The following is a 14146-nucleotide window of genomic DNA, read 5'->3' as shown; positions in this document are numbered from 1 at the left end:
CTTGAGCCCTTCGCGCATCTTGCGATCCGTGTGAAGCTTCGTGGACACCATCTGCCTCGCCGCGCCGCCACACCACTGCGCCAAGCATCACTTTCTCAGTCTCCCCTACTGGGCCCATAACTGTGGTAAGAATGTTAGTCTCGAGTAGAAGCTGAGGCTCGGTTTCCCTGAACGTGCGCAGCGGAGGGAGCGGAACGGAGGTGATGGAGCGAGGCGAAGCGAAAGGCCACAAAAGCCACCGGGGGTCTTGTCTCGTGAGTGCGTGAGTAACCCCCGGATTTCTAGTCCCTTTAATTTCCCCTTGATTTAAGTACCCGGTAAAATTCCCCTTTGTATTTTTGGGACCGGCGGCGCACCGCCGCGGACACTGCCAGTCGCTTAGGGCTAGCGCTGTCCTCGCTGTACAGTGCCCACGACAGAAACCATGCGGTGAACTTCTGACGTGTCAACACAGTGTTGCCGGCCGATCTGGATTTCCCGCCTTGCCCGATCCTGATCCCCGGCTGTCGTGGTGCCACGAATGCCACCGCCTGACTTGCAACTGCAACAGTCTCCAGAGAGGCAGTTGGATGGACGTACCGCCCGAGAGCCGCTGCCGCCGCGGAAAGATATTATGCAGTCGCTAACTCGAATAGAGACTATGGCGGAAAAAGGCTGGGTCGATGATGCAATTGGACATCTGCAAAAGTGCAGGCTGGCATTTATGGCTGCGAAAAAGGAGGAAGTCAATGCGACGGCTCGGCAGTTACTAATAGCAGAAATGCTTGATTAGACTTGAGTCTGTAGTGAAGATGCTAAGTACATTATGAGTGATGGCGTCCTGCGAGCGGTCTTTCTGAGCAGTGATGCTGTTGATACAATCGTGTCATTCGTCAACATTAGATGCACTGTACAAGGTTTCCAGACAAGGCCTCTTTGTCCCACAAGACTTCGTTGGGTTTCGTTGGGGGGGACTGGTCTACTCGTGCTCGTACTGTACCTTCAGTGATCTTTACGTGTGCAGGTGCTTCAACACTGTGCGCCCTACCGACACTTCTTGCACTACTGCAACGGTTCGCCCTATACCGACACTGTTCAGCCTACTGACACTGTTCGAACCGACACTGCCTGTTCCTAGAAAACCATCAACTGCTCGAAATAGGATAGGATACATATCGTAGAGGGTTGTCTGCAAAGCCGAAGAGAGAGAGGGGTACGGAACACGGAACGAAGTAAACTTAACGCTTTGGTGAGCATTCACCCTGTCATTAGCAAGACTTTGCTAAGTGCCTTCGCGCACTGTCCCCGCGCTCGTGTGCGCTGCCCTCGCGCTCGTGCGCACTGTCCCTGCGCTCGTGCGCACTGTCCTCGCGCTCGTGCGCATCTCTACCGTCACACACACTCGAGACGGACGCACAACAGATGCAAGGAAGTGGCCGCAAAAAGCCGTAAATCTCATTATCTTACAGTGCCTGGTTCGATATAGTGCTGTTTTCGGCCCACTGACATAGGGTAGCACTATACCGCAACCCCCCCCCCTGTATTCCCTTCTCGAAGTTGCTTTGGAAGAACTGAAAATGCCCGAAGAATAGGTTGTCCATAGACCTCCCTATTTCCACATAAATCAAACATTTCCAACAGAGCAATGAGAACAGCCCGTTACATCTACAGTACGATAATCCGTTTTTAGGTGACGATAAAAATCAAAGGTTAAGATACTACGGTGGTGGACAGGCACATATGACGCAAACGATAAAACAATGCTGTTGCTGTTGGGAGGGGGGGGGGGGGGGGGGGGGGGGGGGGATTATTATGTGGAGCTTCTTACCGTCTTGCGGAAACTGTGTCACTCAGATCCATGGATCTCTTCAGTAAATGAAATGGGTCTAAAAACCAAACTTACTTTTTTAAAAAACAGAGACGGTGAAGCAACGAAGCAAGCCTGTGTTCAACCACTCTTTACCAATGAGAGTGATGAGTTGATGATCTTCAGGATCTTTCGTCTTCAGTGCAGATGGACATAGAGAGAGCAAAATTCAAGAAGGTTTCTCAGCGCAGCATTTGGAAAGGTTCTTTCTAAAGACGAACATAATCCATTTCCTGTTCATGTAATTCCCAGTGAGCTTTAAAGAATGATCTGCACTAAAAGGAATTTTTGGAATAGTGCGAAATATAGAGACACTCCAATGCAATGGCCGTCCCTTCTCCAGACATCCGCCCTAGTACCAAGTCTAGCAGAGCAAAAGCCCCATGACTTGAGCACGGCGGGCTCTACGATGGTCGACTCCAATACAGAATATAGTATTCCCACTGGAACCGTTGATTCCTACCGTGGGTTTTATCGAAGCCGTCTGTTGCGCCCGCATCAGCACGGGCGTTGTTGAGGAGACCTCCCCAATGTCATAGTGCTACTGCAATACCATCAGACGGCATATAGACTTCTCCGAGACATCCACAAACGAGCGTCCTTGACTTTGGCCAACCGCATCATAGTTGAAAAGTCCCGTCAAATGCATCGGTCCGCGTCCTTTGCACCTGAACTAACCTGCGTGTTCCAAGGAACGGCGTTCTCTGCGTACGGGACCCGCCGGTGCTCTGTTCGAAAAATAAAAATCCGACAAAAGCCTGACCAACATGGGCTACAAAAATGTAGAAATACGAAACGATGCATGATTTCAATGTGCTTCAGTGCGTCCTTGGCGTAGCCCCTCATGAATGCCTATTGGTGCGCCTGTGACGCGCCTGGGACGCAATTGTTCGTTGCCGGTCACATGCCCGCGCTCGTGAAGGACCCGCTTGAACGGTATACTGTACACAAGATTGGAACCGTTTGCATCTAATCGTTAGAGTTTTGTACATTGCAAACGTACACAAGCCCACCTCCCACTGTCTGCAGTATCCGAGACGGCGTGGAAGGACACTCGAGCACTACATACGGCAGGTATTTAAAGACCCATAGTCTCGTGTCGACGAGAGAAATAAAAGGGACAGAACACTTATTCACTCCAGACTAGTCTTCTCGGAGGCACTCGCCCCGGGAAACGCCACACCTATGTTGTCCTCATATAGCGTAGTAGGCATTTTTGTTGATGCACCCTTCGAAGGGTAGTTTTTGTAAAATCTCCTCCGTCCATGGAACTTGAATCATGTTTGCTATCACTTGCCGAATGCAATAATCTTGTGCTCCAACCAGATGGAAGGGGGCACTTTAAAATGGACATCCGCTCCGAGGCAGATTCCCCTCAGACGTGGATGAAAGTGAGTTCGCATGTTAGAAATGAAAAATTGTACGCATCACGGCGAATGTTCGTACAGTAGATGATGTCCAATGTATGTGTGAGCAATGAACAGCCAATGTCACCTCTACATCACAACACCTAGACGGAGATTTGTCAGGTAAAGCGTTTATGCGTAGGGTTTCTAGAGAGGCAAGCAGAGGTCAGCAGAGACAATATAGACCTACCGTACTGTAGATCACAAACAGCCTCGCTTGATAGGGCTCTCTTTGTCTGTCTATATCAGGAGCGATCTCAGGGTCGCACCAGTGTGCGTCCATTGAAACGCGCACGTTATGAAGCGTACCAACTTTATTGGACTGGTAAATGCACACAGTACATACCGTACTGTCCTGCAGAGTGATCTTCAAATCTCAGATTTTCCATCTTGCGAGGGGCCTGATTATACCGACGCTTAGGGTTACGGACGGTGGCAGTCCGATCGCTCTTGTTTGCACTGAAATGCTGACAATAAATATACATGAACTCGATACGCCGTACATTGTACCCCAATGTACAAAACAAAACTGTACATATAACCAGTTACACGGTGTGCGCCGTACACGCCCATTACTCTTCTTTCTCTACATGCCAAAAATAGAATACCTCGTTTAAATGGAAGCAAGAGTGACCTGCGGTACAGTGAAGGCAAGACCGATTGCAGGATGAAGAACAAGTTGCATACTGTACCACCATACTGCACCATTCTGGTAAAAGGCCAATATGCACCTCCAAGCAGCCAGCGAACGGGGATCGACGCAGAACCAGAACAGCACACTGTCGCTCAACCTTACGTATGACGATACTATGCCGCACAGGGATCCATCAATGGCAGACATGATGACAAATCTGCGACCCGAGCGATATGGGTCCGATGTCATTGGTTTGATTGCATGCTTCGCGCATTGGAGAAAGCTTTCCCCGTTCCCTTTGGGCACTCGAGATTCTTACATTCTGATAGCGCAGCTCAAAGTATCATCTCAATTGCGTGCCACGTGGAAAAAGAAAAACTCTCTTTCTTTTATAGGCATGGTAGACATGTGTAGACGGGGCTCGGTGCAAACAATCACATCTCATATTCGCCAAATCAAGCCTTGTCGACTGCGCCGAGTACTGTACCAGAATAAATCTGCTTCAACTCTCAACGGCAAGCAAGAGGTATATAAACGCGTTGAAAGCATTTTTGAAAGCAGTTGCATGTTTAGCGGTTGTGGAACTGTCTCTGCTTGTTAAATGACAAGTGACGTTCCGTAAAACCACTTTTCAACATGTTCAACTTGTACCTTTTATACACTATTTCTCTTGAAGGCGAAACGGGCTCAATGAGCCGCGAGTTGAGTTCCAACTACAACATGCAAGAGATTGGTGTGGAGCATTGTTCTTTCGCAGGCGCGCCGTGATGGGAGGGTGCTGATGTTCAGCTCGAGAAAGTCGGACCAGCTACAGTACACATACTGCATCAACTTGGAAGAGTTCTTGTGCCTATTGCGTTTCACCCTGTATGCATGATACTGGCACGCATACATGGTGACATATCTTAGAAATGTTCAAGACTAACAAGCAATTACATGTGCTGAGAGAGTACAGAATTCGGAAAGCCGCTTTTTACGCATGAACCACTTTCTGAGTATAGGAAATGAGAAAGAACATCACTGTGCAGGTTGAACGTACGCTGTCAGCTGAAGCCATGTGCAGAAATGTATTATCTCTATTATCAAACAGGGAGATGCAGCGCAGAGTGGAATACTACAAAATCAGTATAGTCAGCGGCTCTGAATTGCAGAACACTATTTGAGACTCGCTGTATGGGAGAATTGGAATATACTTTGGAGGAGAAGTGGCGAAAGACAAACAGAGAGCGGTACTGTAGTGTCTAGAGACACTACAGTAGATGATAAGTGAAATTATATGATGCGGCCTTTCAAGTATGTATTGTTGACTAGTTTTTGGGCGATAAGAAGAGGAAAGATACAGGCATCGGAAGTAAGTCGTTCGATACAGAAGGATAGGTCTCGGTGAGAAGCACGTTTCCAGCACCGCATGTCGGTTCCGATAATTTTTGGGAAGGCGTGGGAAGAAGCATTTTTGAACATCCTTGAAACCCAACGCTATGTAGTATTATGAACCAAAAACTCAGTTTAAAAATGCAACATGCGGCTTACAAGCCATTGAAGTCTTCGTGTTCGGTGCATTCAGAAGTGCAGTTGCGGTGTTTTTGCGAGATGGCGAAGTGCACTACAATAAATAGCAATAGTGTCAAACTTGAAGATGTAAAAAGTAGGGAAGCAATGGATAGGGAAGCAATGGATGTGTTTGCAAAAAAAAAAAGAACAGAAGTTGGCCTCATATGAGGCCAAAAGGTTGCCGTCTAGACAGCGCAGCGTTGAAGGTGAAAGGGCTATGAAGTATACTGGAACTACTTGGCAGGGTTCACGAAGTGGTATAGCAGAGATTGCCGTGTGATGTGGTTTGTTTTTGATTTTGTTATTGAATTATTGGTGCATCAGTTGAGAAGAAATAGGGGACGAAGGGCAGTTTTGGTCGAGGGAAATAACAAAAGTGTGCAATGCACACATGGGTAACACGTTTCTAGAGGGTTTGAAGAAGGGAGATTTTGCGTTTAGGGGGGCGATCAGGTACATTTTGGTGGCAACAGACGGGTGAAATTGACTTTTTCTGTTGTGAACAGGGACGGTCGAAATCTGTTTTGCGTACAGTACTCCCTCTTGCATGGTGTTTCTTGAGATTTAGAGGCTTCATTGGGCTAATATGCTTGTTGCCTAGTGCTTGACATCAAGCCGGCAACCAGCCTCGTCCGATGGCACTTTCCAAACGATGCATCGTTTTGCACCTCAGCCGTATACAGTCAAAACGAAATTGGGGCACACATAGCTTTGGGTGTCTATACTGTTGGTTAAAGTAGGATTTTTTGTCTTTTTTTGGGGCGATGTGTCATGTTTAGCTCCGGGAAAAGGCTATTTTGACTATATCGAGGTTTTAGACCGACAAGTACGGTACTGTGGCCGTATGATAATGGTCAAGAATAGTGACAAAAGTTATCCATTCCTGTCATATATATACATATTTTTCCGGTCCGATTAGCCATATTGCTTGTCGATTAGTGTGGTACCTCCGAAGGTACCGTTGGTACCGTACAGTGCACATATCAACGTGAGCCTACTTGTTGCGTTTTGTGTAGATACTGTACTATCTACACAGGCCTCTCCACCTTCATTGGCTCTGCACACGTGTATCTACTAGATACACGTGTGCAGAGGCGTTGAGGCGCATGCGCAGCGTATCCGCCGCAGGCTCTGCGAAGGCGCGCAGTGAGTATCAGCGTCGAGCACTACATGTACCAGTGCAGCCCGTTGGGGTCGCCGGTGAGCCCAGCGCGGAGAGTGTTGCCGCAAGGTGTCGAAAAGAGAGGAAGCGGGTCCCAGCGCCGGCCGTGCCTTTCGGCCGGGGGTGCGTGCATGGCGCTTCATGCCTGGCATGCGTGCCGGGAAACGCGCGGCGCGGCGCACGCCACTCACGACCGGGCCGGCCACCGTACGGCGGGCGTCATTCCGCGCGCGATGCGCGCGGGCATCCGCCGGATTGCCACGCGTGCCGCGCGGAGAGGGGCGTCGTCGACAGCGAGGCGGCGGCGCGACGGCGGGCCGTGCTTCGCAGGCGGGGAACGTCGGAAGGCGAAACGTCCAAGGCGGGGGCGTCGAATTTCCACGCGGGTAAAGGAAACGGCGAGCCCGGCGCCGCCATGTGCGGGCGGCGCGCGGGCGAATTGGATTGGTACAGTATTGGCGCGGGCGGGGCGCGGCGTGTGTGTGTGTGTGTAAGGAGGAAGAGCCGTTCAGCGCGGCGCATTGCTGGCGTACACGCAGGCGCCTGCCGCGACACGTGGCTCGGGCCCGCCGCAGGGGATAGAATAAAGCATACCGTTGGTACTGTATGTAGTACAGTGTACTGCACTGCGTTATATATACATTACAGTGTGTACTCGTGCTGTGGCTGCTTGCGCGACGGGGCGCACACAGCCCTACATGTTACAGCGAGGGCGCGCGGGACGGGGGCTGTGCGGCGTTTGTTGCCGCGCGCCCCGCGGGAGTGTACGCGGGAGCTGTGCGCCAGGCGTGTGTGTGAACCTGTGTGAACGGAAGGAAGGGTCTGGACACCGGCGCCGTCGCAAGGGCTGGCACGGCGCGGGGGACGTCCCAGAAGAGGGCGCTCCGCGGCGTTACGAATGTTGCCGACACCTGCAGACAGCGGCTTGGGAGGGCGGAAAGGCAGTGACGGGGTACTGTACGAGGAAAAGGTGGGAAAGGTGGGACAGGTGGAAAAATGCGAGCGCGTCAACAGTACACAAAACAAAAGAAAAGAAAAGCGCCTGTTAGGACTGGCCCTGTAGTAGAAGGTTGCAACCTTCTTGGGACAGATTCCGCAAGCCCCCTTTCCGCACCACACGGGTTGCGATTGGGAATCTGTATCAAGTGCGATTATACTGCACCCAGGGCAAATATTCCACATCCCGCCCACGAGACGACGCCCCACTGTCCCCCGGTTCGACCGTGCCGCCAGCACGACGGGGGCTGCCTGCCGGCCGACATGATTTCCAAACGTACTGGGTGCTTACGTGCCGCGCAAGAAAATAAAAACCAGCTTGCCGTCTTTTCTCCCGCCTGCAAGCGCTGTGGCGCCGCGGAGGCGGTGAGGAAACATTACATAGGAAATTACATACGCATCGGTGACGAGGACCGTTGGAGAGGCCGCGAAAAGCGCTCCAGTGGCCCCGATACCGATTTCTACGCCCCGCACTAATAATTCCCACCTCGTTACAGTACCCTTGGCTACGTCACCACCTCGCAGAAACCCTTAAATTCTATCCACGTGTAATATGTCATACAGTGCACCGCCATCTGCTTTCTACCTTCGGCTCCCCCTTTTTTCTCCGTGGCACTCTCATTCACGCGTCATCGTCCACCCCCTCCCACTTTCCCCTTGTCAACACTCTCAACCGTTGCGTCTCACACTTGTCTCTGACCCCCGGGTTTCTCTCGTTCTACTCCCCACCTGCATCTCACGGACACAACGACTTTGGTACACGATAACAATCACAAATGCTTTCCTCCTCACTGTCAACGCGGATACGCCTGCCTGCCTGCCTGCCTGCCTGCCAACCGCCACCCGTCTTAGCCCCGCCCCCCGCTATAAAACCCCACCGCCGCAAGCCTCTCAACCTTTCCATCAGCACTCATCCCACCTCCCCATCTCCCCACCTCCGCACCCTCCCACTTCTTCTCACTTCCCTCTTTGCTCTCCCCTGTCACTCGCCATTCCCATCATGAGCGCCCACGCTGAAGTCGTCGACGTCGAGTCTGGCAAGGACTCTTTCACCAAGACCATCGCGGACACATACAAGAAGAACTATGCCATCATCGAGGCCGCTGCCCTTCTCGCCCTCTGGTCCATCCTCGTTATCAACGAAGGTTCCATTCGTTTCATCTCCGAAAACCCCTCCCAAGGCATCACCGGCGGTCGTCCGCCCAAGCTCCTTGGCTTCCTGGGATCTCTCTCCGAGGTCGTCTTCGGCCTGCTCGGCCTTTTCGTCGGTCTTTCTGCCTTCCTTTTGCGTGCCCACAACGCCGGAGCAACCAAACTAGTCATGCTTATCCAGACCCTGCTGGGCTACTTTGTCTTCATCGTCTTCGTTTTCATCCTTCCCATCTACCGCGCGGTAGACAAAGGAATGTTCAGGGACGACCTCACAGTAGGCGAGAACCGCTTCGTTATTGCCCTGGGTATCTTGACCTCGTTCCACTTCTGTCTCGCCCTGCAGGGCGGCCAATTCGTTTTCATGGCCCGCCTGGTTGCCGCCGCCACGGACACCGACTTTTTGAAGCAGCGCACGGGCGCCACCATGCGCGCCGTCTTCTGGAACGCAAACCTCGCCATGTCAGGTGTGTGGACGCTCATCACGGGCGCTTTCATCGCCGCCAAGATTAGCGGAGGGACGCTCGAGATGCCCTACATCTCGCCGCCGAACGTTGGAAGGCTCCCCGGCATGACCATTACCGCTGGCGTGTTGATGATCGCGCTTGGTGTGATGGGTATTTTGATTGCCGGAGCAGGAAAGGGAGTACCGAAGTTTTACTTTGTCACTGTGGCCCTCGTGTACGTGTTCGCGTTCCTCAACTTTGGAATGGCGCAATTCGGCAAGCTCGGGTCTCCCGAAAGTCCGCCTCCCGCGGGTAGTGTTGCCCTGCACAATGGGCTGGTGTTTATGGTCGTTTTCTTGGGACCGTATTTCGTTAACATCGCCGACAAGGAAGTCAACGACAAGGAAAATATGTTGTAAGGGGTTGGTTGTTTGTAATATCCAAGTTCCCGAATTTGCTTATAGGTTATAACTAGTATGGCTGGTGCCTTCGTGACATCGGTGTGGGTTGAGGATTCCGGTCTCACCGACAGTTTTACTTATCAGTAACTGTGTATTTATAGAGGCACCAGGCTTTGTGGGGGTATGTCGCAAGGCCTTCGAGGCACAGCCAATTAAAAAACTTCTTACTTTTCACCTTTCGAGCTTTTCGATTACACAGGCCGGCTCCGTTAGAAAGACAAAGTTTCGACGTAAGAAAGGGCTTCTTTCGCGTTTTGGATGTTTGCCGCGGCGTGTTTGTGGCGAGGCAGATTGATGCTAGCTTGGACTGAAACGTTGTCGATTTGGACAGATGCGCCTCGCATACCACTGCCTCGAAAATGAATGCGCGGGATAGCAACACGGATGTGCGCATTGCAACTCCTGACAATGATTGCATCGATCATACGGTAGGTACCGCAGACTTTTCCACCGCTCTTTGAGTGTACAACAAGGAAGCGATTTGCGAGATAAAAGTTGTTACAGTACTTTGCATGTGGAGGGGGGAATTCTTTGTCAGGGCCATTTCGTGAAATGGATTGGCTGTTGGATATCCGAAGTTTGGACTCCCAAGGCGGTAACCATGAGGGGTGGAAAAGTGCAAGGAGGAACTGGATGCGCACGCAACTGCAAGCAAGGTTTATTTTTAGAGGTCTGAATTCGCGAGAGTCTTTCCTCTTGTAGGTGCTGCATTGCGAATTTGTAAGAGAGCAGTGATTTATCAGCTGTTCACCGCTGATCACATGATCCATGTTTACAAGGACTTGGACATGTCGACACGTCGACCGCACTGCTTAGAGGTGACGCATTGACGTCAACGATCGGCGTGCAAATGCCATGCAAGTGCCTTGCAAATGCTTTGCGAACAATGCTGCCACGACAGCAACCCGGTCAGCAGCCAACAGGATACACGTCCGAGGGAGCACTCGAGGTTCGGGCCCTGAACTTCGGGGAGCAGTCGAGGACTTCTGGTCCGCCATCCAGAACGCTGGTAGTACTTGTACACGTTTCACGCCTTCCCGCGCCAATCCCCTATCCCGCTGATGCCAAAGTGATAAAATTTGTTCACCAAAATTTCGTGATAAAATATGAGAGATCACCAGTGATTGGAGAACGCCGCCGGTGATGTCAACTTTTCTCATCTCCACCTTTACTTAAGTCACCGACGACTCGCGCGACTTCGCTCGTCACATCTTGTGCCCATTGCGGGATAAACCCTTTCATTCGTCCCCTAATGAAGCGAGCGCCTGTCTCTGTAGATGACGGGCATGACTTTGAGAGCTCATTTGACACTCACGCTTCGCCCAGCACCATCGACCTTGCCATTATCCAAGCCGATCCCCCGATCCCTGCAAAACATTCCGTTAATTCCAATGCTATGTCGTCATCTAGCATCCCTTCCTCTCCAGTCAGGAACTGTTCGCTCCCGAATTGTCCTCCCTTGCAGAGATATGGCAATACAGGAGCTGGTATCAATAGTCCGACACCAATGGCACTACGTTTTTACGTCGTGACCAAGAAGAGCACAACAACAATGCAGATTTGTTACCAAGAATCATATCTGTGCAGCCAATATCTGCAACCGGCTCTCTAGATCGAGAAAACTACACAACAGCCGACGTACAGTTCCGCAGAACAACTTTACCGAGTGCGTCCGGCATTAAAACGACTTCAACGTAAAGGGGTGAATGCAAAGGGGTGAATGCAGTAATCAGAATGACATGTCAAATCAATTTCAGGATAATATGAGTTTACCTCGCCGATCTCAGCGACGATGCGTGCGCGTAGAGGCATCACTGCGGCCTATTCCCATTTTGTTTGACCCAGAACCTTCAGATGAAGATGATGTTCCGTTTTCTCAAGACTTCCCTGAGGTTCTAGACAGTTCTTCAATTGGCGATCGAAATCAGGAAGGTTCCAACCATGAAAGCCTAACATCTGAAGGACATAGTTGGCTTCAACAGACGAACTGGATTGCCTTATGCCCGTGGTGGTCTTCTTGGATATGTTAGGGCATTCATAGGTTTTGTAGAGGCACAGAAGTCTGGAACACTGCACATGCATGCCATATTGTTCATTGCTGGACCGCCAAGAACCGTAGAGGAATTCGCTTCTAAATGCGGAGATGTGGTGAATGGTGATCATTTCAAAGAACGGATTTGTCAGCTTGTGGACAGTGTCGTTTGTAGCACAGTTCCTTGTAGTCCGAAGGAGATCGACGCACCACGATGTCCTTCATGCCGCACAAAAGGGAGTCTGCAGTCGATGGAGGTTGTGGATGCAACTGCACACAAAAGTCAAAGGCCGGGGAAGGCAAAGCCAGTGGCAACATCATCTTGCTTCAAATGCCTCGCAACGTTTGGGGCTTCAGAGGTGCTACGATCAGAAGTGAAGCAGCTATACCATTCTCTAGACGGGCACGTAGGATCAGTGGACCGAAGAATTCCACTCGCAGAGACATATAGGGGATCAGACTTGCTCGCTGAAGCACATTTTCTTAAACCTAACACGTGTTGGGTTTAAGAAAATGTGCTTGTGCCATATGTGGGTACCCACATATGGCCCCGGCTGGAGAAACGAACAACAGTGTCGTTGGAAGACAAAACCGCTTGAGATTGTGCCAGGCAGTGCTTTTAACACAACAACACAATCATAGACACCTCGATTCATGTTTCAAGGCTAGCATGGCATCGAAGAATGGTGAATGTCCGTTCTCGTTTCCGAGGAAAGGGGGCTTGACAACACACCTGGAATCCAACTCCCGTCTTGTTGTGAGACGAAACCACCACAATGAATACCTAAACAGTTTTAACTATGTGATAAGCCTGCTCTTCGCCACGAACCACGACATCCGATTCCTGGTAGGTGGTACCACAGATGCCATGTACTACGTGATAAAATATGTTACTAAAGTTCCGGTGGAGGATGGTCAGACGGAAAGGGTTCTAATGGAATCTTTCGAAAGGCGAGGCAAAGCGGAGAACGAGAAGATGGCTGCCGGATTACCAATAACAAACGTTGCAGCCGGGCGCTCCCGCGTGAACTCCATGGCAATTTCATTATCAAGAAAGCAGCAGATAGGTGCTCGTATTTGTGCCCTCTACCTAAGGCGGAAGAGCGCCCTGTACTCTTCACACGACTTTGCAGCTCTGCTCCTAACACAGAGCATGGCTATTACCAGAGAAGAGGAGCACGAGGCGGAATTACTGCCCAGAAGCGATGGACGGATTGTACGAGCTTGTCAACACGTGGATTATTGGTATAGGCCGAAAGAACTACTCAACTTGACATTGGTAGAGTATGTGTCAAAGTATGTTCGGCCCCCATTAACAAAAACAGCTCTTGCAGGGAAAAATCTTACTGGACATAACTCAATGCTCTTTGTTGACGGGCACCCGTTGCGCGAGAGTCATGGGTTGTGAGAGAGGAGTACAATAGTTATCCCTGATATCATCGGCTCGCGATTACCAGATAGGGAAGAGCTAGATGCGGAAGTTGATAAGGAGAAAATCGGGCTGATGGCCCTCCTATTATGTGTTCCGTTCCACATCCAGAAAAAAGTGAGACAAGAGGGAGAGAGTTTCTGGGACGCTTTCTTGAACTTCGAGGCGTCTGGTGAGATTAACCAGAGTAGTGCAGAGTTTCTGGGAAATTATCAAGGGTACTACAACTCGAAGAAAATGGCAGCTCAGGAACGTGAGTCAAACAAAAATGCTCATCGACAGTACGTGGAATTTGACGTGTTGTCGAGCAAACGTCCCCATGCAGATGACGACTTCCCAGAATGTGCCTCAGAAAACGAAGACCCTAGAATACAGGTTCCGCAGGTATTGATATTCGGCATGTAGCCTTGAAGGGGGTTGATGGAAACCCCGCGGCAGAATCAAAAAGAGAAATAGACAGTATATCCACACAGCTATGCATCGCGACCTGTGCCCCACCTCATGCCCTGCTGCGTGGTTTTGTTTGTATTGGCCTGGATGTAAGACGAGTCATATCGACAAAGCCATGCCAGGGGAAAAGAAGATCGATATGTGCGAAGTTTCAAGAAACGACATAAAGAATGACATAAAAGTGATGCGCCAGCAGGCGCGTGGAGAATGCACTATCCCTCCAAAACTTGGGGGGCGTTGTCAGAAGAAGCACAGAGAATATGAAGAAACCGTCATCATGTTCTTGAAAGACGCTCTGTCAAAGAGCGGTGGTGATGCGACATATTTTGAACTTCCTCGGAATGAGTGAAAGCATTTTCCAGCTCCCGGTCTGGTAGCAGACAAGTTCACGCTAAATGTGTTGCAACGGAAAGCTTTCATACTTGTGGCAGAAGAACTGCTGCCCAAGATGGCTGACGGATATAAATGTTCGGGTTCGGGAAGGGCAATACGTAAATTCTCGACCATGTGCCTCGGCGGCGAGGGAGGAACAGGCAAAACACGTGTCATAGAGGCCTTGCAGTACCTCGCAAAGGCATGGTGTA

At 50.7% G+C, this 14146-nt stretch overlaps 2 protein-coding genes across 2 annotated transcripts; one reads left to right on the top strand and one right to left on the bottom strand.

The window, feature by feature from the left end:
• The first annotated feature begins 8148 nt into the window (after positions 1-8148).
• CHC_T00005355001 (hypothetical protein) lies at positions 8149-9609 on the top strand. The gene has a single exon (XM_005716995.1). The coding sequence runs from the start codon at positions 8149-8151 to the stop codon at positions 9607-9609; it is 1461 nt and encodes a 486-aa protein (XP_005717052.1).
• Positions 9610-12138: 2529 nt separating this feature from the next.
• Positions 12139-12339, bottom strand: CHC_T00005354001 (hypothetical protein). The gene has a single exon (XM_005716994.1). It carries the CDS (start codon positions 12337-12339, stop codon positions 12139-12141), a length of 201 nt encoding a protein of 66 aa, XP_005717051.1.
• Positions 12340-14146: the final 1807 nt, after the last annotated feature.

This window comes from Chondrus crispus, genomic scaffold (assembly GCF_000350225.1).
Source record: "Chondrus crispus Stackhouse genomic scaffold, scaffold_286, whole genome shotgun sequence".
Lineage (NCBI taxonomy): Eukaryota > Rhodophyta > Florideophyceae > Gigartinales > Gigartinaceae > Chondrus > Chondrus crispus.
This window is presented reverse-complemented; position numbering and strand designations above follow the sequence as displayed.

What these genes read in the sequence shown, in the direction of transcription:
- CHC_T00005355001 (XM_005716995.1), top strand. Translation starts at nt 8,149, where the DNA reads ATGTCATACAGTGCACCGCCATCTGCTTTCTACCTTCGGCTCCCCCTT.
- CHC_T00005354001 (XM_005716994.1), bottom strand. Translation starts at nt 12,339, where the DNA reads ATGAATCGAGGTGTCTATGATTGTGTTGTTGTGTTAAAAGCACTGCCT.